The following is a 27,945-nucleotide window of genomic DNA, read 5'->3' on the forward strand; positions in this document are numbered from 1 at the left end:
TCCATTTATTCAATTTTTATATGACTGGTCAAGCTCATTTGTTGTCCCACGAAATAAATATAATTGATTCTGTGTGCCAGTCATGGTTTCTTAGACATTTACTCATTACTTCCACCCACATATTTCATGTTTCCCTAGAAAACTGGCAGCTGAGTGGACGCTTAATGCTCCTTCCGACGTCTACATTTATAATTTGTTACAAGATAATTTTATCCGTAGGGAAACTCGCATTAAAGAGATGCCTCTAAGCCACTATTATGTGTACTGATTTACGTAGTTAGAATGTCATCAGTCTTACTTTTCTGTAATGCAAATATCATCCTGGTGTATAAGTGACATTAGAGATCAATAGCCATCTGAATCCACTAACAGGCAAAGAAGTCTTGGAGTCAGTAAACCAACCAGTCGGTGTTCCTCACCAACGTGAGGGGCTAAAGGACCACAGCAGTTTTAGAAGCTGTAAGAAGTATTTTCAAATTAAACAAACGTCCAATACTTGTGCCTTTATACACTCAAAAGCCTTCTGATTCCCAGTTGCCCACAAACTTCAGCACATCATTAGACAAACGCATTGTTTTCCCCACTGCAGCACGTTCCAGCAGTATCTCTCAACTTGACAGTTTTACTTACTGTCTTGGAAGCAGTATTAATGTACTGCATCACCATTTCTTTTTTGATGCTGAAGTCCTTTTCCCGCAATGGTGCTTTCTTATCTTCATTTAAATTCATATCTTCCTGGAAAACACAATTAAAAAGCCTCATTTTAGAATCTAAGTAGAGCAGCAATTCTACATACCCTACCAACGGAAAATCAATAATTTGTGACTACGGCAGCATTAATTGTTTTGGAATGATTTACGTGTAGTTCTGCCTGGAGGAAAGCAAAGAGCAGGAGACACAGAGAAAAACACATTCTAGATCATTTTAACAGGTAAAACACCAGAAAATCTTTTTAAATTCGCAACAGGCTAGTAAAATTACACTCTCATCACTACAGGTAATTAGACAGTTGAAGATTTCTGCCTTTCTTAAGGTCATCTGGATTCACATTTTAAATACACAAACACAAATATAGGTACTTTAAAAAAAAAAACAAACAAAAAAACAGTGCACCTGAAGCTATCTTGCACTATTTCTGAAAGAGCTGTTCCATGTATCATAAAAATTAAAAGGTAAATAAGCAAGCACTTTCCTGATTCTGTAGCTACAAGCTCACAGAATCAAATACCTGGTAGAGAGCCTAGCAAAAGGCAAAGCATTCTAGTTTTCTCTTCTCTACCCCTACCAAAAATACCAACTACTTAATTTATTCTAGGTTCCAAATAACATAAAAGTTGCACTCATAAAATGAAGTACCACCTAAAAATCTAACATTTCTCAACAGCACCAATCAAAGGATAAAGTAACCTGGAGCTCGCTACAGGTCTAATACTAACTAAAAATACAAATCAAGAATATCCACGTAAGTATGAGAATTGCTACCAGTTAAGTTGCCCTCATTAGAGGCCGTTCTGGTAATGGAAAAGGAGCCTACAGTATAACAGAAATGGCTGAAAAAGGGCTGCTCAAATGGATTTCCTCCAGATAGTAGTAGCCCTTATTTGTAACACACAATAGAACACACTTGAATGTATACCAACTCCATAGCCTCTCAGAAACAGGTGTATAAAAATCAAGAATTCAGATCACCTGTGGAGCCCAGCAGGTTAAATTTATTCTAAGTTTTAGAAGAGTGCTACAATTCATCAGACACTGTAGTTTATGCCTTTAGCTGACTCAGTTTTTGGCTACCCATCCCTTCAAGCACTTAAAAGTCAAAATTTCCTTCATTTCACCTTGATATAAATATTTAAGATCTTAGAAGTTGTTCAACTTGACACTCTAATAAAAGGTAGTAATTAGTAATGTCACTCCCGGCTGTTCAGGTTAGAAATATCCTATTATGTGAATAATGGTTTATTTTGTTCCTTTTTTTTTTTTTTCCCCCCTCTAAGCCTGGGACTCTCAATAGGCCTTAACACCACTTAGGATTTTAGAAAGGTCTTGGGATATTCTGGTCGTCAGTGACTTGAGATGAAGCTACCAGTATTCATCAAGGTATATTAGACATTCTTCAACACATGGGCTAATCCTACACAATGAGAAACTGTCTTGTGTCCCACAGAGAGAGACACACATCTTGAAAAAGAAAATTTTATTTAAGCCTAGAATAACTCAATAGAATTAAATGTACAATGGCATTAATATGTAAGTTGTTACAGATGAAATACTTTGCATTATGTGATTTTAATATTTAATATTCTAATATAGCTGCAAGTTATAGTACCACTGGGTGTATTTGTTGTTGTTTTTGTTTGTTGTTTGTTTTTAAATAAGCTTTATCATCAGTCGTGCTCTATTTTTGAAATTTGGGTACCCCAGGACAACACCGCTTGTGGTATTTGAATCACTAGAACAGCACAGCTACATAAAACCTGCACGATAGCTACTGTATGCACAAGGTGAAGATTCAAGAATGACTTTATTATACCTTCTTCAGCAGTCATGGCCAATTGTTTATATTGAAATATATGTTGAATATTACAGTGAGGTATTAAGTGGATTTTTTAAATTATGAGTGTAGGTAGTTTATATTACCTATATAGAATTTCGTTGGAAGAAAGTAATGGGGAAGTTACAGGGAAAGTAATGGGAATACTGGTTACAAAAAGGCAGGGTACTTAAGAGTACTGAGAACCCCTGTATTAAATTATTCACTGTATTTTTATTTTCTTTCTAATGGCCAAGCATGGCCCAGCCTCTTTCACCAGCAAATTAAAATATGTAAATACAGAATGCTAACAAACTACAAAATCCTTTAGTTGTGGCTGAAATCAAATTAAAATTTTAAGATATACACTTTTAAAAAGTTTACTGCCTTCTTTTTGGAAAGGCATATTCAAGATGACAGGAGCTCATACACAATAGTGGTGTATTTGGAATTAAGGAAGAGACTCAGGGTTCTCCCAACCTCTTTCCACTATCTTATTCCACCTCTCTTGTCTAAATATGGCAGTCACTTCATGACAGTCCCTGTTTTAAAACAAAAAGGGGGGAGACTGGGTGGCTCAGTCAGTTGAGCATCCAACTCTTGATTTCGGGTCAGATCATAATCCCAGGGCCGTGGGATCTATCCCCGTGTCCACTCCACGCTGAGCATGGAGTCTGCTTAATAGTCTCTCTCCCTCTGCCTCTCTCCCCTGCTTACACTCTAAAATTTAAAAAAACTAAAAGTAAAAAGAAATAAAAATAAAAGCAAAAAGGAAAATGAAGAAGGACACTGAAAGTTTGGAATCAGCTACATAGTACCGCAGACCTTTCTCATTAGGCATGTAACTCACAGGTGGTCATTCTCTACATGTCCAGAAACCAATGGCACTGGAAAAAGAAACTGCCATTTACAAAGGGAAAAAAGGATATATAGGAGCAATGAAAAGGAAAAATATATATTTGTGTATAAAAAAAAAGTGCAGTATTTGTAAAATAGATTTTTATCTCACAAAGAAAAAGGCTGAAAGGAGAAAGCCCTATTGGACTTTGGCGCTGAATTTCAGCAGGGGGCGGGTGGTGGGGGTGGGTGTCTACAAAGTCCTTGAAAAATGTATTGGAAGCTTTTTCCTAGCTAATGCACATCTATATAGGGGGAGAAAAAAGTTCTTTCTTTCTACCCTTCATAGGTTCTTCTAGTTAAACTAGGAATTAAATTGGCATGAGGCTGATCAACAGGAGAAAAATCAAATTTAATTCATACATACAAGAACCCCACATACAAGAAAGATTCCAAGACAGAAAGGTAAAATGAGGTTTATATGCCATACCGAGCTGAGGCGTGGGATAGGAGCCTGAGGTTTCCAAGGGGAGGAGGGCAATTCACAGGGCAATAAGAGGTTTGGTAATTAGGTATTTGTTCTGCTATACAGATGGGTCACTCAGATAAAACTTCTCTCATAGTAATGCTTTGGGAAAGACTCTCAATTTACATTCTTCTAGGTGGTTCAGAGAGGGGCAAAAAAGTTTCTCTTGAGCCCTCCAGGCCTCAGTTGCCTTCAACTCCAGTAGTCCACATGCCAAAGTGGAACAGTTTGGGGAAACTTGCTCTGAATCCCTTCAGTGTCTTTAATTCCAGAGGAGCTAAGCTGAGCATCTCTGAGGGCTATCTAGGAAACTAGAGTTAGGGGTGAGGGGTGGAATTAGGGGAGAACAAGCATCTTCATTTAATAGCCCCCTGCCTTAAGGGAAAATCTTCAGTGTGAGAATTTGAGCATCACATAGTCTAAGCTCCATGTGTTACAGGATAAAAAATACAGGCTCACAGAAATCGCATGACTTTTCCTAGCGAGGTGGCTATTAGAAACACAAGGCCTGGAGCCCAGACTACCAGTCCAGGGCAGTTTCCAGGTAATTATAAGAGGTCCCTTGCAAATAAGTCAACCATTTTCATGTTACTCAGTTTCCATCTGCTCAAAATGATCATACAGTAGCCCTACTGTCTTTGGTCAGGTTCCCAAGAGGTACTGTGTGAGACAAGGATCCTGGTGCAGATCACTAACAGAGGGGATGCCCTCAGGATAGGGGAATAAAGAAAAGCAAGACAGAGCAGGAGAAAGAGACTTTTGAAAATATTGCTTCAGCCTGAACTGCATGGCTGTCAGTACTACCTAGAGGGAGAGGACAGTTTGACCCCTCCGAATCAGTCAGCGGATTAGCTACAGGATCCTAGCCCCTGGAACCCAAATCTCCAGATAGGGCAGCTATAAGCTACGAGGAACCAACACTTACCACCTGGAATCTGTGTGCACCAGCCTGATGAAGGTGGTCTTAGAGGGGCACCAGCAGCACCCACAACACCGCTTTAAAATAACTTACTTTCTAATAAGGCTTATTTCTAAGCAGAACTGAGTAATACAGAAACTCATGTCAATGGCCTCAACAAGCAATACAAACCACTGGATTAACCAACTCTTCCATTCAGACCTAGGTTGGGACCCTCTACTACACTGCATAGGTACAAAGTGATGCGCAGGTACAGATTTTAAGAGACCCCTGAAATGTGGTTTACTTCAATGTATCAATGTATTGAGATATATGTAGGGAATTCATTAAATATCTATTATAAACACCAAACAGGAAATATACAGAACTCATAATTGCAAAAAACCAGATGAGTAATTTGAATGAGGTTAATATTTTGTAGGTAGGACATCAAAGTTTTCCCACTTACAAAACAGATATTTATTAGCTGGCAATATTTAGCTGAATAGATCTCAAAAATATTTATGCAGTTACCAAATCAAAACTTCATCTGAAGAGTATTGTTGTTAAAGCTCTATTAATATCTTAACAGACATTATAAATTAACTCATTTACAGTGCTACCTTCATATACATGTTTAACCACAGTTTTGCCTGGGGAAATTGGGAGTGGCAATATCAAAAACCAATTTTCTCTCAGTTAATTACTTTCTAATTAAAAACTCACCTTAATTGAACCACTGTGCTGTTTTACTGTGGGAGTCTGACTGGAACTAAAGATAGATTTTAGACACAAAAAAATACTGCCAAAAAGAAACCCAGATCAAGGGGCTTTCAAAATAAGGATTCTTCAGAAGGATCAAGGTCAGGAAAGATAAGGAAATGTCACTGATTGCAGGGGACTAAGGATACAGAGTAAACTAAATGCAAGGTGTGATCCTGGATTGGATCCTAGAAGAGAAAAAGCACAAGTAGAAAAACTGGCAAAATCTCAATAATGTAATTTCATTAGTAGTGTACCAACATTTCTCAGTTCTAATAACTGAACTCAAGTTATAGAATGTGTTGACATTTTAGGAAGTAGGGTGAAGGGTATATAAGAACGGTCTGTGCTCTTTTTGCAACCCTTCTATAAATCTAAGGTTGCTTCCAAGTAAAGCTTTTCTAAGACTAAATTGAAATATTCATAAAACTTCTGTCATAAAAATAATTTTCAAAGTATGAAACAAATGGAACATCCTTCATTCTTAAAAAAAAATATTTTTAAGTCTACTAAATACAAAGAGCAAGTTTGCAGTATACTTGGCTACAATAAATACAGACTTGATTAAGGGGAAGGAAGTACACACACACACACACACACACACACACACACACACACTATCAAAACAAATATCTGGGACTACTAACAAAGACATAGGTATCAGAATTCCATTCCAAATCTAAAGATTAGGCACTCTTTGGAATTTTCCAAAACAAAATTCAAGTTGTTCAAATTTCTGTTTTCATTCCAAATCTGCTCTGTAAACTGTCCTCATTCTTCCCACAAGCCTTTCTACATCTTTCACCAAGATTCAGTATTCCTAAATAATGGTTAAGTTCTTGCAGGCATCGTGCTAAACATTTATAAGCACTCTTAACTATATTAACTGTCACTAATAACCCATGGGAGGTATGGACCGGCTTCTCTATATTGAAGAGAGAATGGAGACTTTGGGAAATTCTTTCAGTTGACCATAGTCCTATGCTATCTGAACTGTGGTCTATCTACACTCATCATTCTTATTCCATTATTTATCTCCATTTTCATCTAAAATCCCATTTCCTTTGGGGCTAATGCAATCGGACTTATCACTTATGTTGCCAACAACTTGTATTGACTCCTCTCCCATCCCATGCCTTGCCACCCAGTCTTTAGCTTCTCCACCACCAGCAGTCTTTACTTCAACTTTGCTCAACCACAGTCTTCATGACTACACCTAGACCTTTTCATTATCTAAAAATGGTTCTACCTCAGGTATCATCATGTAATGCTCATGACACTATTCTCAGACCCTCATTTTCTGTCTTTTCACTTGTCCTACTGCTGGACCACCATAGTGTTGACCTCAATAAGACCTATTTCTTGATCCCCTCCATGTTCTCCTAAAGCAGGTTAATTCTATGGATCATCATTTCCTACATTTACAGAAAAGCCAACTCATTTTTCTTCTCACATTCCCTAAAGTATTTATTTCAAACTTGCCCTTCCCCAAGAGCTATGAAACTACCATTTCTACTATCATTTTCAGTAAGCAAATTTCAATTTCCTCTGTAAAAAGAAAACTTTCAATTTCTCGTTTCCCATATTACCAATTTATTTGCACACTAATCTTTCTGTATCAATTCTTGCATCCATCCAAAGATAATTCCATTCATTTATGCTCTGGATCTCCTTTCCTCTCACCTCCTGAAAGGGCATTGCATATCAATTATCCTTTTTCAATTCTGTCTCACTAAATTGTTCTCAGTTGGTTGGGTCTCAATATATAAACATGTTAATCCTTAATGGATTAAAATTAAAAGGAAAAAGCACCTTCCTTCAAACCTAGCTCTCCTTTATATATGGCTTCCTTTATCCTCCTTCACAGGTAACCTTTTAAAGAACTCTTTTCTACACCCGTTACCACTTTGACAGTGCACAGACCACAGTGGATTTCTTTTCTGGTATTTGTTAAATATGTAAGATGTAACAAAATTTCCCAAACAGAGTTTGCTATTCCTGTTTAGGGACAAACTAGGAAACTGAGGTCATTTTCTGAAGGATAGAGCTGGAGCTAGAGATAATACTCACATCCCTAGCTGAGAATACGAACAAACAAGGTCCAGCCCCAGAGATGGATTCTTTAGGCAGTTCTAGTAACACAGGTATTCAAACATGGCCAAGCTGAAATCCACGATGTTTCCAGGGAGCACTAGCAGAATCACACACAACCTCAGTGACCTGGAACCAGGGTGGCATCTGGTCGAAGAGTGAACAGAGCTGAGATCTTACAGACTTCACTCAAATTGTGGGAGTTTCTGTGATGCACTGTATCCACAGAGAGGAATGAAGGAATATACCTTCTCTAAACTGCATGAAGATACCAAATGGGTCAATAGCAGCCCTGGCCTGGAAGCCAGGTGAAAGGAATATAGTCAAGTCAGCAGCTTTTAAAATACTGCAAGGGATTCTTCCTAAGTGTTGGATGGGGCCAGAAATTTCCACAAACAAGAAAGTCCGAAGTTTGCTACTATATTTTACACACCTTGACTCCATCCTAGACTGACAAAATACTAATAAAAATAACTACTTTCCATGTTTTCTTGGCAAAACTGAGGTGAGGGTGTGAAATAATCTTAATACTTCCTGCACATACATGCAACTAGTTAGAGCACTAAGGAGCAATCAAGCGAAGAATGGCAAACAGAATGGACACATATTCCACCAAGTTACAAACATTTGACTCACTATTTTCATTCATGGATGTGGATTTTACAAGACAGCATGCTCATTAAATTTACATACATCAAGTGGAGTGGGATAGTTAACACCATGGAGAGTCAGATTAAATTTAAAATGATTGACTATTCAGAGAATTAAGCAAATATGTACAAGCAGCAAGTTGAAGAGGGTCAGGTTTGAGGCAATTCACCCAGAAAGGAAAAAGCAATTCACCCAGACAGGCAGAGGCATGACGAGATAGAAAATGGATGCTGCAAAGACAGGATCGTCATAGACCAAAACATTCATATTGATCAATAAGCATAATATCAGAAGGTAAAAACTGGAAGCACAGCAATAGCAAGGCAAACATTAATTCTTATTAAGTCAAAAGGAATCATCTCATTTGAATAGTGTATTAGATTTCTGTTTCATGGGTTAAAACCAATAGAATTGTTCCTGGAAACAGTCTGTTTTGGTAACATTTTATCACGACAGCTATGAATTGGTTAAGCATTTTAACAGGTCCACAAGATTCCCTAATTACTTCTCCTGAGACTTCAGATCTCAACATTCTATAAGCACAATTTTACCCATTTCTTCTAAAAGTGTTCGTCTGTTCTTAACCACATTGGAATTCATCTTCCATACCACATGTCAAAGGTCCTACTAATGTTTATCCCTACACTAAGGTAGTATTTAGTGAAAGATTTCATGATCTTATTCCACGTCATTATAAACACTCGTAGTACACACAAACTGAATCTATCTAGTTCTGTAATTTGTTTTATTCTTAGGTTAGGTTTAGAAAACCTTTATGAGATAAATACCTTGGAAAAAAGAGCTCACAATTAAGTGTATTACTACTTCATATTCAACATGTCCATAAATATGCTAACATTACAGAACAGCTTATCTTTCTTTTGACCATCATTTTTTACTATGTTCTTATACAGTAACCTTTTTTATATATAAATGTGATGGTAGAGAAGTTATATTTTTTGGTTTTCCCACTAGTAAGGCTGGATTTTCACTGTTCTAGCCACAGTATCTTTACTCAATCCCCATTAAAATTAATAGGAATTCAGATGGCTAGCTCATTAAAAGGATGGCAGGCATAAAACAGCATTTATCCAGAGACTGACAAAGAACTCACATATAATGTTCGACCAAATACTCTAACTGAAGCTTATAGCAAGTGTAAACTATCTTAATTTGAAACCAAATTTAAATCTGTCCTAGAGCCGTTATCAAAGAACAAAAAAAGAAGAAACTCATGCATTGCTTTTCTTCCATATACTTTAAGTTTTAGCCGAATAGACAAGAAATGAAATTAACATGCAGAGAGCTGCACAACTAATTTATTTTGAAATATCATCTTGCTGGAACTGTTCAAGCATATACCTAAGCATCTATAATCACAAACAATGGTTATGTGATCTTTTAGATAAGAACACAGCTACTGATAAAAGTTTTTATTTGCTTTTCAACTTTTCTAAACAAATGGCTATTTCTTCACAAATTACATGAAGGATCGTCAGTGGACTGAAGATACAAAAGCCAACTTTTCTAGAGATGAAACAAGACTGAGAAAAAGCCTTCACAGCTGGAAAAGAACGGACTTGCACACTTCCCCATTGGTGAAAGAGCATGCTTAAACATTATCATAACACTTATTTTTTTTAAAATTCCTATAACCATTTTTATTGGTTCAGTGAACTCCCACCAGGCAAAATCCAATGCTCCTAAATCATTTATTTTCTCACTTATCTGGATCCAAAGAGAAACAACTAGGCATTGACATTATTCCCCCCTGACAAACACAGCCAATGAATCAACTTGACAGTTGCCTTATACTTCTATACTCTTTTCTTCTTCCTCCTCCTCCAGCTTGGATTATTATTCCGATTGCTTTTAAACCACCTTTCCCTAAATTTTTCAATTTCTACCTAAAGGAAAGGGAAATGGTAACAACTAATAGATCAAAATGAGCCATTCCCATGCAACCACTCTCATTTTATCTGGCCAACCCTAAATATATTTTTTAAGTTTAAAAAAAAAAATGCTCATGATAGAAGTAGATTTGTAAAGAATGCTAATACTTGAAATAAGCTAACTGCTAGTAGCAATCTATAGCAGTCAATAAACAGAGAATTAACACAAAAGAGTCTTTGTTGGTTTCTCTTTTCATTCCAATTCCTGGGTAAGATATCACTTACACATCCAACACAATAGGCATTCATTTATATGACTAAAGAAAGAGCTATGTATAAACCCTTAACACGAAGGATTAAGGAGAAAAAAAAAAAAATGACAGGGAAAGAAAAAGGATAAACTGTCCTTCACAAGTACCCACAGAGAGGAATAGAGTTAGCAAGATGAACATTCCTCCCACCAGCTGTACCATTTAAGTATCAAACATATTAGATGGTTATACTTGACTTTTTACTTGATTTTATACTTTTATACTTGACCACATAGGTGGTCACACTTGATTTTATCAGTTCACCTGAGCTCTTCTTTCTTCGTCTGGACCTTAGGTTTCAAATACATCTGAATAAAGCCAATAAGGACAAAAAGACATCTCAATATTTAACTGTCCGTGTACTAATTTCTATCATTTCATTGCTCAAACATGTGTTTACCAAGGTAGAAACAAACTCCGCAATACATGCAGTATGCACCATGAGGGCACTAGGGAGATGGATATGAATCAAGTTAAATATCCATAGTCCACTGAAATATAGTTTTTAGAAAAAGTTTTTATACCAAAATTCTCATTAAAGAAGTTCTTCTAGTTCTCATAAATCAACAAGTAAAACAGAAATATCAGGGTCACTCATTTAGTCAGTAATGGAGGAGATACTCTGTTTAATTAAAAAAAAAAAAAAAAAAAAAAACAGGGGTCAAATATCTACCCTAAGGGAAGGCCAGTCTAGTGAGGAGCTAACCTTAACTCTAGACACTGAAATACAAAACGAAAAGAGACCTCTACTAAACACTTTAGTAACAGAAAAATAGAACATATTAATTTGTTTTCTAGGGTTTTTAGAAAAAATCTTTATGAAACTGATCCTGTTTCACCTTCATTTTGACAGCAGAAGAGGACATTGTTAAGAAAGTGGAGCCCTTACTGGGTAGGTACATAGAAATTTTGAGAGTAGCTTCTCAGTTCCCTAACTCAGAGGTTATTGTGTTTGGAATGAAATCTCAGATTTGAAAAACATTTAGAACTTTCAAGTACATGGTTTTAACCTTTTTTTTTTATTGTAGAATTCTACTCAATATAATAAAGGAGTAAGAAACAAGTTTTTCACAAATATTCTGATTGGACACAAAAAATACGAGGCATTCAACAAACAGAAACTAATGAGAATTCCATAATGTTACTAGATACCAAAATTCATCAACAGAAACTGACAATATTAGTTAAAAGATTTTTTACAGCTAGTTATATATTAGAAATAAACTAAGGAATAAACCTAATAGAAGATGTGCAAGCCCCATAGGGAGAAAAACCATAAATTTTTACGTTTAGGAACTGAAAATCTAGAGATAACATATACAATATTCACAGATGGAAAAACTTAATATCACAAAAGTATCTACTTTGCCTAAATCAGTAAATTCACTGAAATTCCAATCAAGAACCCAACAGGGTTTATAGTGTAACTTAGCTGATTCTAAAATTAATATAAAAACACAAAGTCTCAAGAATAGCCAAGACGATTTTGAATCGAGGGAGGGGGGTCTTAGATACTAAGGCTTATTATACAGCTATAGTAATTAAGACAATGGATGTAAGTGAGAGCCAGACAAATAGACAAATGGACAAAATCAAGCCTCCAAAACAAACCCACATATGTGCAAAAACTTGATGTTTACCACTGGAGGTATTACAAATGAAGGATAAGAAGGACTATTAAATCAATGCTGCTAGAAAAACCAGTTATCCATGTAGGAAAAAAAAAAAACTGGATCCATATCATATAGACATAAAGATACAGAATCCTGAAATACAGAACAGATTTATGATGTCAGGATAGAGAAGGATTTCTTAAATATACAAAAAGCAAAGACCATAAAGAGATGGATAAATTGGACCATAGTGAATTTTCCATTTCTGTAGTCTAATCCATCTACCCCTAAAGAAAGTAAAAAGACAAGACTCAGCCTGGGACAAGATATTTTACAGCTTATAAACAGATACAAACATAAATCCAGATAGGTGACAAATTCTACAATTAAAAAAAAAAAAAAAAGACAAAAAACCCCAGTTACAAAACAGGCAAAAGATATGAACAAGTAATTTACAAAATAAACCAAAGGGCCAAAAATGTGTGAAGAGATATTCAAAATTCTTATGACCATTAAAAACTGACTTGTTTAAAGTATGAGGTAACCTGTTTACAACTCACAGATTTACACAATTAAAAAGTTTTATAGTACCAATTCAAATTCAGAGACCTACAAATTAACCAAGAGGAATCTTCAAAAATGTCAAATTCATAAAATACAAGGAGAGACTGAGGACTATTTCAGAACAAAGGAAATGTTAAAAATTTGACAGCTGAATGAAACACAGGATTCTACACTACACTCTTCTTCTATAAAGACCATTTTTGGTATTACTGAGGATTAGTTGATAGAAAATGATCACTGTTAACTTCCTGACTTAGGTGGTTAGAAGGATGTCCTTATTTGTAGGGACTAATACTAAAGAATACTAAAGAATTAAGAGATTATGGGGCATGGAGTCAGCAACTTACCACCAAATGGTTAGGAAAAAAGTTTCTATACATTGGTCATTATTATACAGAAAAAGTTTAACATAGGAATGAAACCATCGGGTTCAGGTTAATGTTCACCTTTGGGAATTAAGGGAAAAAAATGGAATGAAGAGTATACAAGGTACTTCAATTATATCTGTGGTGGTGGTTGTTAGATTGTGTTCTATTTTTTGTGTATTTGATTCAACATTACACAGTGAAAACTGTTTCAAAATCAAACTGTGAATACCTTTACTACTACCTACATCTCCCTACATTAGAAGCCAATATATGTGTTAAACAGGTCATCTAAGCTCTTAATACCAGCAGACACCTCAAGCACATACTTAAGGGATAATGATGGCATTTAATAAATGTGCTCTCTACTACATTAGATAAAGGCTGACAAACATCTTCCCAAGAAACGATTAGGCCATCAATACTCAAACTTAAGTACTTTGTGCAATCTTAGGGGACCATTTCTTCCATACTTACAAATGATGACAGGAAATCCAGAATTTGAAAACTTTGTCAGAATAATTTTATCATCATTGGCACTGATTTAATGCCTGTTAATGATCACATCTAGATAGAGGACCATTCTTGCATAGCTTTCATTCTCTCAGAGAGAAGATATCAAAACAAACAAGAGATGAATGCATAAAATTTCTCTTCCTATTCATTTTAAGGTTTTTGTCTAATTTGGAAAACTGGCAATTAAAGCTAATTTCCACCTAGACCTAGAATTACAGGTAAAAAGAAATGTGGGATCTTAGAAATCTTAAAGGTTAGGAAAATGCACTTAATAGGCAATTGTTTAAGATAAACCAGTTGAATGCTGCTGCATGGGTTTAATCTAGTGGGAAGACCTATCGGAGTAACAAAGGATAAGTTCTACAAGGGATTTATACACAAGCAGCTGTGAGGAAGGTTTAATGAGTGCTAGGTCTGATAGGACATGGGAAAGGGTCTGAGAAGAGTCATGTCTGGGCCAGGATTTACAGTAATGAATAGCAGTCATGGAAGGGTGGCTGGAAGGTCAGTGCATTAGCCCGGGGAAGAGGTAATGAAAGGTTCAACAGAGGACAAACAAAATCAGGGCCTAAGAAGGACAGAAATGAATGGATGTGACCAATGCCTGAGGGGGATCAGAAAAGATTCCCAAGATCTCAGTGTGGGCTCCTAAGAGAGAACTAAGCAAGGAGCAGTTTGGTGGGGTATTTTTCGTTTTGTTTAAAAGAACATGACAGAAAGGGGAGGTCAACACAATGGGAACATAGGTCATTACCAACATCAGTACCCCCTACAAAGGCCATTAACTATTCATAGGCAAGACAGCACTGTGAAAATCCCAGAAACCAGGAGTAAAGGTGAAACATGCCCCCGACTGAAGAGATGGATAAAGACAGTATTAGAATCACATAAACAGGACACCTAAAGGAAACCAAGTTCATTCCAGTAACTGATCCTAAAGAACTAGAGGTCTATCAACTGGCCAAAAACTGAGAATAATCCTCTGTAAAGAGTTAAGAGTTCTTCAAGGGACACCTGGGTGGCTTAGTCAGCTGGGCATCTGACTCTTGATGTGGGCCCAGGTCATGATACCAGGGTGGTGGGATTGAACCCCACATTGGACCCAGTGCTAAGCATGGAAGCTGCTTAGGATTTTCTCTGCCTTGTTCACTCTGGCCCTTTCCCCCACATGCTCTCACTCTTTAAAAAAAAAAAAAAAATCTACAAAAACAGACAACTAAATGAAATTATAAGGTATATAAGCAAAATTAGTTCAAAGAACTAAAACCATCAAAAAAAAAAAAGGCAAAGTCAATATATTCAAAGGTCAGTCATTTGAAATTATCTACTCAAAGGAGCAAAAAGAAAATAAAAAATACCTATGGGACATCAACAAGAGAAACAAAATATCCACTGTGGAAATCTCCAGAGAAAAGAGAAAGGTACAGAAAGTCTCAAGTGATAATGGCTGAAAACTTCCCTAACTTGGGGTGAGAAATAGACATCCAGATTCAAAAGGTCCAAGGACTTCCAAAAAAGTTGAACCCAAAAGGGGCTACGCTGAGACACATTATAATTAAATGGCCAAAAGTAACAAAGAATTTGGAAAGCATGAAGGGACTAGTCACAAATAAGGGAGCCCCTGAGACTATTAGCAGATTACCCTGCAATATATTTATATATATGTACACAAATATATATAAATATATATACATTTATATATAGATTTATATTTATATATAGATTTATATATATAAATAAAGGACATCATATACATAATACATATATAACACAATGTTAGATGCCAACTATATCTCAATAAAGTTGGAAAAATATCAAAAGAAACTGATGAGGTCAGTTTCTGGTTTCTTGAGGTGTATATCTTTTACAGAGTTTGATTATAGTTGCTCTTCTGAAGACACAGCAAAACATCAGACTACTGGGGAGATGCCAACATAAAAGGGCTCCCATCCCCCATGAGAAATGTGTAGGGAACCAAAGAGGATGAAGAAAAAGCAAGAGGGCCAGAGGCAATACCTTGAAGAAATACAAATCAGAAAAGGAAACCTGGAAACTGGTAAAAACGGGCCAGAGAAGAGGAAAATCCGAAGTAAAGGAGTGTCATGGTAGCTAAAGGAAAAAGTAATGCAGACAGGAGGGAGTGGTCAGCAGTATTACAGGTAAAATCGGACGACTAGGAGGGCACTTACAGTTAGGAGAATAGCAAAAACTACCAATTATCGGTAGGAAGAGCCAAAGTAGTTTATACTTTACAGAGGACAGACTCTGAAGGGAACAAAGCAAAGGACAGGAGTGAGGGGCAAAGAATACATGAGCTTCCCATGGACAAGATGTGGATCCCAGGGAAGCAGCAGCCCTGGGCCATCAGAGAGGTGCTGTGTCCTGAAGGCAACTCCATCAGAGGAATGGGCTCATGGAAAACTGGGCAGAAGGCCAAAGGAGACATCACCAGTGACAAGGGAATTATAGGTGAAACTGGAGGGCAGGTGGGCACAAAAATGCCACAGAAGAAAACAATCGGCATTTGTAATCTCCTATACCTGTAACAGGCAAAATCATGCCCGAATCTCTGGATCCTACAAATAAGTTCTATTACACGGCAAAGGAGACTTTGCAGATGTAACATTATTTTGAGTTATCTGGGTGAGAACATAATCTAATACATGAGCCCTTAAAAGCAGACAACTCTGTATAGATGGAGACAAGAGGTGACACAGATGGGAAGTCCTAGAAATTCTAAGCAGGAGATGGATTTGATGTAATGGAGAGATAGGGGCCCACACGAAGGATAGGAAAGAGGCCTCTGGAAGCTAAGGCAGCCCCCAGAGGACAGTCAGCAAAGAAACCAGGACCTCAATCCTACAATAGCAAGGAACTGGATTCTGCCACCATGAATTTGGAAAACGTTCTTCCCAAAGCATCAGTAAGAGCCCAGCCATCACATACTGAGTTTGGCCTAGTGAAACCAGAGAGGGCAGCTGAGCCAACCTGGACTTCTGACCCACAGAACTACGAGACAGCATATTGGTGTCTTAAAGCCACACATCTGTGAAATTGTGTAAATTGTTACAGCAGCAATAAAAACTAACATTACCCAGGGCACCACTGCCAGATTATCAACACCTGAGGCCTGAAGCATCTTCTTATTCCTCCTTTCCTCACCTCCCATCAAGTCCTGGAGGAGACAGATGCAGGCTGGAGAGTAGAGTATGGAAAAGTAAGGTAGGAAAATGGAAGAGACCAACCTTGCTCCCCAACAGCAGCCCGCACTGGAGACTACAAGTGGAGCCAGCCTGAAAAGGGGCAAGAGGGAAACTTCTTCTGGATGAAAATTGTTTGCATTAACTAGGATTTTTTTCTGTTTAATCTGAAAGCCAACAGAAAGCTCTGGGACCTGCCTGGGATTTCATCTAGGGGAAAGAAAGAATAAGCCAAGGAGACTGGTTTAAAGAGCCAACAGCTAGAATGAACAAGTCACTTTCAGCTTGTACCTACCATGCTGAACTCATTCAAAAACCAGTTAACATAGACCCACAGTGAGTTCAAGAGTGAACACTGAAACTTGATTTCTAGAAATTAAAGTTGTATACACAAGGATGTTAACACAGCTATTTTACAAACCTAGATTCATAGAGAAACCAATATGGGCTTTCAGGTAACAATTCTACTTTTACCAAAAGACAAATGGGAGAAAGAGCTATTAAGTAGTCTAAGTATTCATCACTACTTAAAAAACAAAAACAAACAACAACAACAACAACAAAACCCACTAAAACTATTACCTAGAGACCAAGTAAATCCATCTCCAATATAAAAGTAAAATGAGTACAAATATTGAAGTATTACCCTGTACCTCCTCATTAAATAATCAAGTCAGCACACTATCTTAAGAAAAAAAGGTTCTGTAAAAACAGTTTTAACTTCATGTGAAAATTACTTCAATACCTTTGATAAGGTTAAATAAGGCTTTAAAAATTGCACAATGTCAAAACTAAGAATTTAGATGCAAATTTTCAATGGTAGGAAGCCCCTGTAGGTGCAAAGGCCAAGATATTAAGATTATAGATTCGATGTGGCTTCTTCAGAAGAATACTCATACTACAGATAGGTAGGTGCAAGTTAAAAAAAAAAAAAGAAAAAATCAAACCCAACCCTGCATCTAGCATTCTCTACAGACACAGGAACAGCTTTAAATTTGTCAAAAATAAGGTACCCTGAAAAGCCTGAGAAATATCACTCATTACATTTAAAGAAGGGAAAAGACCCTTCTCAGCTTCAGAACCATCAGTGGATTCTACCCCCACAATGTATTGTGATGTGGTCAAGCAACGAGAAAGGAAAGACAAGAACCCAGTCCTCACTTTAAGATGACCTTAGTTCTGACAAACTCGTTTATTAGCAAATTGGGCAGCCCTGACCCATCAACAATTTCATTTGACTTCTGCTGAGTAAAAGGAGTTTGATTGCAAACGATCTTCTGCCAACAGGGATACCTGTTTAAGATTTAACAAGTGATCAGGCCCAGTTATTAAATATGTATTCTATAAACATTCCAAAGATGTCAATATCCTTCTGCCCTATACATAACTACAAACTGATAGTCTTACACTTCTCCTAAGAATAACTGAAAAACAGTTCAAGTAATCATGTTCAGTACAGAATGCCACTGACTATATTCAGTACTTTCTAGGTAGCTGTACTTTTAATGGCTTATGATGATAAAATGTGGCCTTGTAAACATCTAACATCAATAGCCTACTCAGTCTGCTTACTCAGATGGCACCAGCAATTATGATCAAAAAGAAAAATTTCTTCAAAGTAGTCACAAGGAAATGAAAAAAAGTACCATTCTAGAATCTCATAGGTAATTTATATGCATGGTTCCACATACACTACATGGGATGAAGGAGTAGCTAAGGGCACTTTATTATCTTGAGCCCTCAAAGGTAATATTGAAGAGAACTACCTTTATACAAGCCTCATTAACAGAGGCAAAGGCTAGGAAAAAAAAAAAAAAAAAGTGCCTGCTTTGGCAACACATGTCCTAAATCTGGAAAAAAAAAATTTTTTTCAAAGCTGAAATTATATCAACTCATGGGAACAAAAGACTTAATAAGGAGTTATACATGTGTAGTTAATTAAAACCAAAATTAGCACTTCACCAAGAGCTGACATAACAGGAAATAATGTCCCAAGCCTACGGTTCATGTAAAACAATCCTAACAAAACGTATGCTCAGTGACAAAAAGTTAGTAATCACTAACACTGTAATTCTTCATTTGTGGACACACAAACCAGGCATGCTCTCTTTCTGGGGTCTTCTGAAGCACCATGTATAATGCTGGACACAAATACTTGATGAATAGAAAATAAGGCAGTATAATAGTAAATATTTTGTTGATTCTAGTTGAGTAACAGAGGACCAACTATTAACTTTATCAAATTTCAAACACATCTTACACTCTAAAGTAAATAAGTACATTTCCCTAAGAAGTAACAAGACTGTCAAAACCAGTAAGTGAAATAAATATAAAATAAACCCAGACTGGGAGGGTGCCTTGGGTGGCTCAGTGGGTTAAGCATCCAACCCCCCCTTTTTTTAAGTTTTACTCATTTATTGGGGGGGGGGGCAAAAAGAGAGAGAGGGAAAGAAAATCTCAAGTAAGCTCCACACTCAGCACAGAGCACAACATGAGGCTCAATCTAATGACCACAAGATCACAACCTGAGCTGATATCAAGAGTTGGCCACTTAACGCCACCCTGGTGCCCCTAAGTGTCCAAATCTTAATTTTGGCTCAGGTCATGATCTCATGATTCATGAGTTTGAGCCCCGTGTTGAGCTCTGTGCTGACAGCAAAGTGTCTGCTTGGGTTTCTCTCTCCCTCTCCCTCTGAGCCAACCCACCCTCCCCCCACCTCCCACCCCTGCTCACTCACAACTCATGCTTGCTCTTTCTCTTTGAAAATAAATGTGAATAGGGGCACCTGGGGGTCAGTCAGTTAAGCATCCAGCTTCAGCTTGGGTCACATTCTCACAGTTGGGGAGTTCAACTAAGTCCTCTAAGTCCATCTTCTCTACTAAACTTCCCTAAGCTGCTGCAATAACCTTTCCACTCTGGCTTCCCCTAAAGCTAATGAGATATCTCAAAAATTAATTTCTTCCCACTCTGAACTTCTGAAGAACTTAACCATTAACTACCACCTTTTGGCAATTCTTACTTAATTTTTCCAATGTTTGCTTTGAACCCTAGGAAACAAGCAACTTGAGGGTAAGAACTATATATGTAACTATTTAGATGCAATTGGCATTCATTTTGTGATAAACAATTATGAACATGGTTAATATAGCAAGCTAAATTAATGTGACCAACAACCCACTTAAAAGTTATAAGCAGGGGCGCCTGGGTGGCGCAGTCGGTTAAGCGTCCGACTTCAGCCAGGTCATGATCTCGCGGTCCGGGAGTTCGAGCCCCGCGTCGGGCTCTGGGCTGATGGCTCAGAGCCTGGAGCCTGTTTCCGATTCTGTGTCTCCCTCTCTCTCTGCCCCTCCCCCGTTCATGCTCTGTCTCTCTCTGTCCCAAAAATAAATAAACGTTGGAAAAAAAAAAAAAAAAGTTATAAACAGAGTCACTGCTTTGTGGAACCAACTTGAAGGCAGCTTCTAATACCAGTGTGTGTCTCCAGAAAAGGCACACCCCAAAGTAAGTTTTAGTTTCCTCAGATATCAATGCTCTAAGACTATATGAACCTGGTTATCCTGAGAACTAAGAAAGGAATCAAACAAACAAAACCAAAATAAACACACCCAACAACATACACAGCACTGTGACCATCATTCTAAAATGCAAATGAACCCAAACAGACCACTTAGATAATCTTTGAGATTCAAAATATATCACTGGATACTTTAATAAAATACATAAAAACAGAAACCCTCTTAAAAAAAAAAAACCAACTACTGTGCTAATTTTTCTCTGGTTCTTATTTTTTGTAATCCTGGAGCTCTGAACACCTCATGTGCTATCTTCAATGACATCAGAAATCACCCTATGGAACAGGGGTCTTAAGTGTTATTGTTCCATTAACATGATTAGAAGCTAAGGTTTTTACATCAACCATTTTATGAAAAACCACAATTCTTACCATCATCTTTTCGAAGAGTTTTAAGACTTCATTCTCTGACAGTGGCTTTGGAATGTTTTCCATCATCTCTGAAGAACAATCATTGGTTGCAAATGCAGTCTTCAGGTTGGAAAGTGGAGGTCTCTCCTTTTTGCTTCCTGGAATTCGTATGCTGGCAAATTTGTCCAGCTACAAAGGTAAAAAGTAGCATGTTATGTTAGTATTTCCTTCAACAATATTTATCTAATTACCAAAATAAGAAAACCCACACAGTGGATCACATTATCACTATGATTTCATCCCAAGGCATTCAACACTAGAATCTTCAAAATTTTTTTACAAAAACAGAAATATGAAAAATTTTCAGTAACCATCCTGTCTAAAGGCAGAAGAGAAATCAGACAACCTCCAAAGATTCCTTGTAATCTTAAATTATAGACTTAAGATTATAACGACAAGTGACCTTTGCTTTACGGATTAACAAACTAAGCAGTTTAAAAGGTAACTGGACTGGGGCGCCTGGGTGGCGCAGTCGGTTAAGCGTCCGACTTCAGCCAGGTCATGATCTCGCGGTCCGGGAGTTCGAGCCCCGCGTCAGGCTCTGGGCTGATGGCTCAGAGCCTGGAGCCTGTTTCTGATTCTGTGTCTCCCTCTCTCTCTGCCCCTCCCCCATTCATGCTCTGTCTCTCTCTGTCTTAAAAATAAAATAAACGTTGGAAGAAAAAAAAAAATTTTAAATGTTAAAAAGGTAACTGGACTAATTTAGCGGTTGGCAATCAAACTAATATTTAGTATCCTAGTCCTCAGCCCCCTTGTCCAGTACCCTTTTTCATAGTGCATGCCACACTCCTGAAAAAACAAAACGTGATTTAGGAATTCTAAGAGTTGAATTCTACTTATTATCTCCAGAGCTAGTTGTTCCGGTAAATACCACATTTCTCTTCATTCAGGCTGGTCTGTATTTGAATTTCATGAACAACTATAAAGTACGATGGCTGAAGCCTCAGGAAATAAAGCTGGGTTTTTGCGGTAATGGGATTTCTTCTATTAGATCAAATAGTTCACTGATATTTGAAAGTGTATAGACATTAATTTATAAACCTAATTGCATATTCATTGAATATCGCTTGATTTCACAAATTCTATTCGTCACATAAAACCCACACTCAAAGTTTCAAGTGGTAACAGTCAAAAACGCAAAATGTCTTAAAGAGGCTAACAGAAGTATACTCAAAAAACAATGGTTCTGTGAATTGTTCAATGTAACTATACGTTACACTGTTCTTACCATAATGTAGGTAATATACAGACGTGTGCTCTTCAGGGCAGCCACTAGCCATTTGTGGTTATTTAAATGTAAATTAGAATTTCAGTTCCTTAAAAGCCTAAATGTCCATCAACTGATGAATGGATAAAGAAGATGTGGTTTATATATACAATGGAATACTACTTGGCAATGAGAAGGAATGAAATCCCGCCATTTGCAGCAACGTGGATAGAACTGGAACGTATTATGCTAAGTGAAATAAGTCAGTCATAGAAAGATCATATATTTTGACTTCTGTGTGGATCTTGAGAAACTTAACAGAGACCATGGAGGAAGGGAAAGGGAAAAAAAACTAAATAGTTACAAACAGAGAGGTAGGGAGGCAAACCATAAGAGACTCTTAAATACAGAAAATAAACTGAAGGCTGATGCGGGGTGGGGGAGAGGGGAAAGTGGGTGATGGGCAGCGAGGAGGGCACTTGTTGGGATGAGCACTGGGTATTGTATGGAAGTCAATTTGACAATAAGTTGTATAAAAAAAAAGTTCAGTTCCTTAGTTACACTAGCCCCATATCAAAAGCCACATGTGGCTAGTCAAAGTACATATATAACATTTCTACTATCACAGAATGTTCTATTGGATAGCACTAGGATTTCATTAAGACGCGAAGATAGCAATGTTTATCTTTCAAAATAAATCTTTAAATTCTCTGAGAATAAAGCCTAAGAAATATGCCATGTACTGCATTCACACACGGTCCATCTAACATGACCTAATCATTAAAGTACTAAGAATATGACAGCTTCCAGTAGCATTTAGAAAGTCACAAAACACTACCACTACTCTCATCCTAACAACAAAAACAAGCCAGAAAACTTCCAAAATTATAGTTGTTGTTTTCAACCCATCAGGGAGCTGAGGACACAATGAAACCTGGAAGAACTATCACCAAGTGACAAGCTGCTTTTATCCGTGACAAACAGCTACAGACTAAGAAGTTCAACAAGGGCAAAGAAAAAACAGCCTAATTTTTAACGCACTATTGGCAGCCACATGGGTGCCGGCAGTAGAAACGTTACTAGAATTCCAAGGAGACTAATCATGGAGCAAGTCTCCACCCACCTACCGACACTCTCCCTCAGGTCTTCAACTGCCTGGGGTAGGACGCCAATGGCTGGAGGGAGGGCAAGGTGTCCTGAGCCACGTCATGTCTGGGGAGGCCTCTTCCCATGCAAAGCCACTGCCCTCCCAAACACTCTGACCTAGGTAAAAGACAGCCACCTGGGTGGCTCAGTTGGTTAAGCATCTGACTTCAGCTCAGGTCATGATTTCTCAGTTCATAAGTTCGAGCCCCGCATCAGGCTCTGTGCTGACAGCTCAGAGCCTGGAGCCTGCTTCAGATTCTCTGTCTCCCTCTCTCTCCCTGCCCCTCCTCCACTTGTGCTCTCTCCCTCTCCCTCAAAAGCAAATAAACAAACGTTTAAAAAAAAAAAAAAAAAAAGACGGGAAAGAAATCCCAAAGACACAATCTGGACCTTCAGAGAATAAATGACAGTGGCTACCTGATGGTTGGCTGGGGACAGATACCAGGTCAAAGAGACTTCTTGAAGAAACAGAGCCAGAAGTGCAACTGCAAACACAAAGAACTCTGCACTAATTCTGAAAAGGGCATCAGAACTTTATAACAGAGTTATCCCAGTCTTGAAAGCTAGTAGTTCAGTTGTAAAGCCAAAAGTAGAACGCCAGAATCTCCTTAGTGCTAATAAACTTTTGAAGCCCCAGAAGACACTAATCAAACTAAAGCAGCACCTTTGGCAAGCCCATCTCCACCAGAGAGCATAATCGACTCAGCCCCAATTCTAGCAGCCTGAAAAAAGGGCACATTCTTTCTTAGAAAGAAATTATTTACTTTAATTTCCACGTATTTAAGTCAAATGTCCACCGTATATTCACATACTGCTACATACACAAAGGACCAAGGAAATGCCACGCACAAAGAGAAGCAGACCTAGAGGTAGCCTGGATGATGGAATTGCCAGGTGGACCATTCAGAAGGATATTTGTAAAAATGCTGAAGAATATAATGAAGAGTGAACACAACATAGGAGATGGGGAATTTCGGCAACAAAGTCATGGAAACTATTTTAAGAACCACACTGGAAATTTCATACATATATCGGGGCACCTGGGTGGCTCAGTTGGTTGAGAGTCTGACTTCAACTAAGGTCATGATCTCATGGTTCGTGAGTTCGAGCCGCTCATCAGGCTCTGTGCTGACAGCTCAGAGCCTGGAGCTTGCTTCAGATTCTGTGTCTCCTTCTCTCTGTGCCCTCTCCCCCTCATGCTCTTTCTCATTCTCAAAAAATATTAAGAGAAAAAGAAATTTCAAATGTATCAAAAAAATGAAAAATTCATTAGCTGAGCTTCAGAGTCACCTGAATATTGCTGAGAAAAGAACTGGGAAACCTAAACCCAGATCGACAAAAAGCATGCAAACTGAAACACAAAGAAACAAGGGAAAGAATAAAGAAGAGAGAAACCAAGAATGTGATATAATATGAAGTGCTATAATACAAGTATAATTGAGGACCAGAAAATGGTACAGAAGAATGATAAAATAACTGATTTTTAAGAAATCAACTCACAGAGGGGCGCCTGGGTGGTTCAGCTGGTTAAGCTTCCAACTCTTCTTTTTAATGTTCATTTATTTTTGAGAGAGAGACAGAGTGCAAGCAAGGTAGGGAGACATAGAATCCAAAGCAGGCTCCAGACTCTGAGCTGTCAGCACAGCTGACAGCCCCCGATGTGGGGCTCAAACCCACGAACGATGAGATCATGACCTGAGCCAAAGTCGGACACTTAACTGAGACACCCAGGCGCCCCTAGGCCTCCAACTCTTGATTTCGGCTCAGCTCATGATCTCCCAGTTCATATGTTCAAGCCACGCATCTTGGGATTCACTCTCTCTCTCTCTCTCCCTGTCCCTCCCGTGCTGCCTGCCTCTCTCTCACAAATAAATTAATTAAAAATAGGTCAACTCACAGATACATACAAGCACAGCAAACTAAGAATACCAAAACAAGCCCACACCTAGGCAACTCATAGTCAAACTGCTAAAAATTAAAAGTGAAGGGCAAACCATAAAAGCACAGCCAGAGATCTGAAGACACATTATGTACAAGTTAAAAATGACACAAATTACTCATTTTTCACCAGACACTACAGCAGCAGAAGACAATGGAGTAGTATCTTTACAGTTTAGTACTTGGAGAAAACTACGGTCATCCAGAGATTCTACATCTAGCAAAAATACCTTTCGAAAATAGAAGCAGAATAAAGACATTTCAGACAGAAAACCTGAGAGAATCTGTCTCCAACAGACCTGTACTACAAGAAGTGTCAAAAGAAGTTTTTCAGGCTAAAAGAAGGATAACGAGATACAATCTCAAGTTGTAAAATGAAACGAAGAACAGAGATGTTACTCTATTAGATGTTTATAATACAAAAGAAAAAAAAAACTATGTACAATTTAAACTGAGTAACAATCAAGTGGCAGAGACAAGCATATAAAGAGGTCATTACATATGGATATAAAAAAACGCAGCAAGATATGTGCAATGAACCATGGTAGCCAAGAGGGCATCAACTCAACATGAACACTCCCTTACTTTGGCAAAACCCAGAAACATACCATTGTCTCCACATGCTCAGAGGTCCAAAAGTTAGTGTCCCTGTGTACCTGAGCACCCTAATTCTTGATACTTGTTTTAAAAAATGAGGAGACACCAAAAACAGTAAGAAATGGGACTGATTCCTCCACCTGGCTTCTGAATCACTACTTCATTGAAGTAACTTCTCTACAGGGAATATCAATTCCTGAGTATAAAACCTGTGCTGATTCCACACACTACATACACAAGAAAGTAACTTCATTAATATGCTAAACTTATAATGAAGTGAAATTGAGCAAAACATCATTAATGTGACATCAATATTATAAATGTAAACATGTCAATGAGTGGGAAGAGTAAGCTTAAGCAATTCACAAGCTAATTTGTGAATATATAACCTAATGGTTTCCATCAGCGATAGCTACCCCAAAATTTTCATTTTTGCCAAAAAAACCACAACTTTCTAAATAAGATTCTCTCAAAGTCACTGAACACCTTCTGTATTTTATGCACTGTGTTAAGAGCTTGAAAGGCAGCATCAGGTTGAATGCATTTGTTTAATTCTTAAAATAAGGAAACTGTCTATGTAAAAGGACGAGCTCCAGAATACTTTTACAGGTAACAATTTCCTAATATTTAACTTCTAAAACAGTATAAACAAACAAAAAAATCCATGAGGTTTTTAGAAGGAGAACTGCATTTAAATCAATAAACAATATCGTAATTTGTACAACAACAAAATAGAATTAGCACACCTCCCCCATATGCTTCGCACCTAAACTCTAGGGGAAAGTTGGATTTTATTCAACTGGAAAGCAATTTCACACATTCCCACTAGGATAGCTACAGGCAAGGTACGAAAAATAAGTATATCCCTCCTTTTAGCTTCCAAGTCGACAGAGGTCCGAATACAAACAGGAGATACTTAAGGATCAAAGTTGCTTAATTTCAACACTTTTATTTATTTTCCTGATTAAAAAGGATGAAATAAAGGCGTGCCTGGGTGGCGTCCAACTTTGGCTCAGGTCACAATCTCACAGTTTGTGAGTTCGAGCCCCGCGTTGGGCTCTGTGCTGACAGCTCGAGCCTGGAGCCTGCTTCGGATTCTGTGTCTCCCTATGTCTCTGCTCCTCCCCTGTTTTCCTCTTTCCTTTCTTGTTTGTTTTCCTCCTTCCTTTCTTGTTTGTTTTCCTCCTTCCTTTCTTGTTTGTTTTCCTCCTTCCTTTCTTGTTTGTTTTCCTTCCTTTCTTGTTTTCCTCCTTACTTTCTTGTTTTCCTCCTTCCTCTCTTTCAAAAATACATAAACATTAAAAAAAAAAAGTACAAAATAAGAGTCATAGGAGAAAAATACATACGATCCTCCTATGTTACAACAGCAAATTAAATTTGTTGAATACCTCAGGCTTAATTAAAAGCATTCCCAGGTATGGATGCTCTATCAAGCACTACAGGTAGATTCCACATCATCTGGGCACTACTGACAAAGCTAGGTGCAAAATGAACTTTACTATCAAATCATTTAAACATTCTATTGTTTTGTTTTGTTTTGAGAGATAATGCTATGACTCCACTCATAAATGGGGGGGGGTAAAAATCCCCCTCCTAATTTATCTTTTATAGAATTGCTCATCCAATTTGCTTGAAGGAAGGCACAATGAAACGAGCAAAATTTTAAAATACCTTGGTCTGTAAATGCACAGTACAAATCCCCATTACACTGACTGTAAGTTGGTTATTCTGTATTTGGCAATGGGACTGGGAGTATGTTCCCAAGTTGTGCACCTGCACAGCTACTGTTCATTTTCCATGAAATTCTCCTGAAGCTGAACTAGAAACACAACCGAGGAGGTGAACGGTGCCAATGACTTGCCTTTGTTGAAGAATTGGTTGAACACACAGAAGACTGAGAGAATTTTATTTTAATGCTATTTAAAGGTAGTACACCACACTTAATTAATATGGCTTCAGCTGTGTCTGGGGTGTACAGAGTTTTATAAATTAATATCACTTATCTTCACGGGAAGTTAAATGAGCACCCTGCTGAGTATTATCTCACACTGATAATCAGTAATTACAGTTTAAATAAAATTAATTAAACCAAAAACAGGCTCTAAAAAACTATCTGGATTTTAAGCTATAGTTTAACACTGTAATAGTGACAAAGTTCTATTACAGTGGTTTAAATACTGACAGCAGTGACTTTTTTTTAATTTAAAACAAAAGGAAGATATTGTAATTATTAGTCATTTTAAATTTGAAAAGCCTGAAAAAGTATGTATGATCATAAACACCCTTCCTTAGAACCTACAAGGGACTACATATTTTCA

The 27,945-nt window shown here is 37.6% G+C and overlaps 1 protein-coding gene across 1 annotated transcript in view; it reads right to left on the reverse strand.

Annotated features, from left to right (window-relative positions):
• Positions 1-27,945, reverse strand: part of DIAPH3 (diaphanous related formin 3) — a 505,118-nt gene that overhangs the window by 437,117 nt on the left and 40,056 nt on the right. Inside the window, exons 2-3 of the mRNA XM_047080525.1 lie at positions 20,701-20,868; positions 631-735 (exon numbers count right to left, since the gene is read on the reverse strand). Of these exons, the coding sequence (XP_046936481.1) occupies positions 631-735; positions 20,701-20,868 (273 nt within the window). The remainder of the gene's footprint in view (positions 1-630; positions 736-20,700; positions 20,869-27,945) is intronic.

This window comes from Lynx rufus, unplaced genomic scaffold (assembly GCF_022079265.1).
Source record: "Lynx rufus isolate CCGP_SWC_20201006 ecotype Redwood Valley unplaced genomic scaffold, mLynRuf1.p SCAF_1, whole genome shotgun sequence".
Lineage (NCBI taxonomy): Eukaryota > Metazoa > Chordata > Mammalia > Carnivora > Felidae > Lynx > Lynx rufus.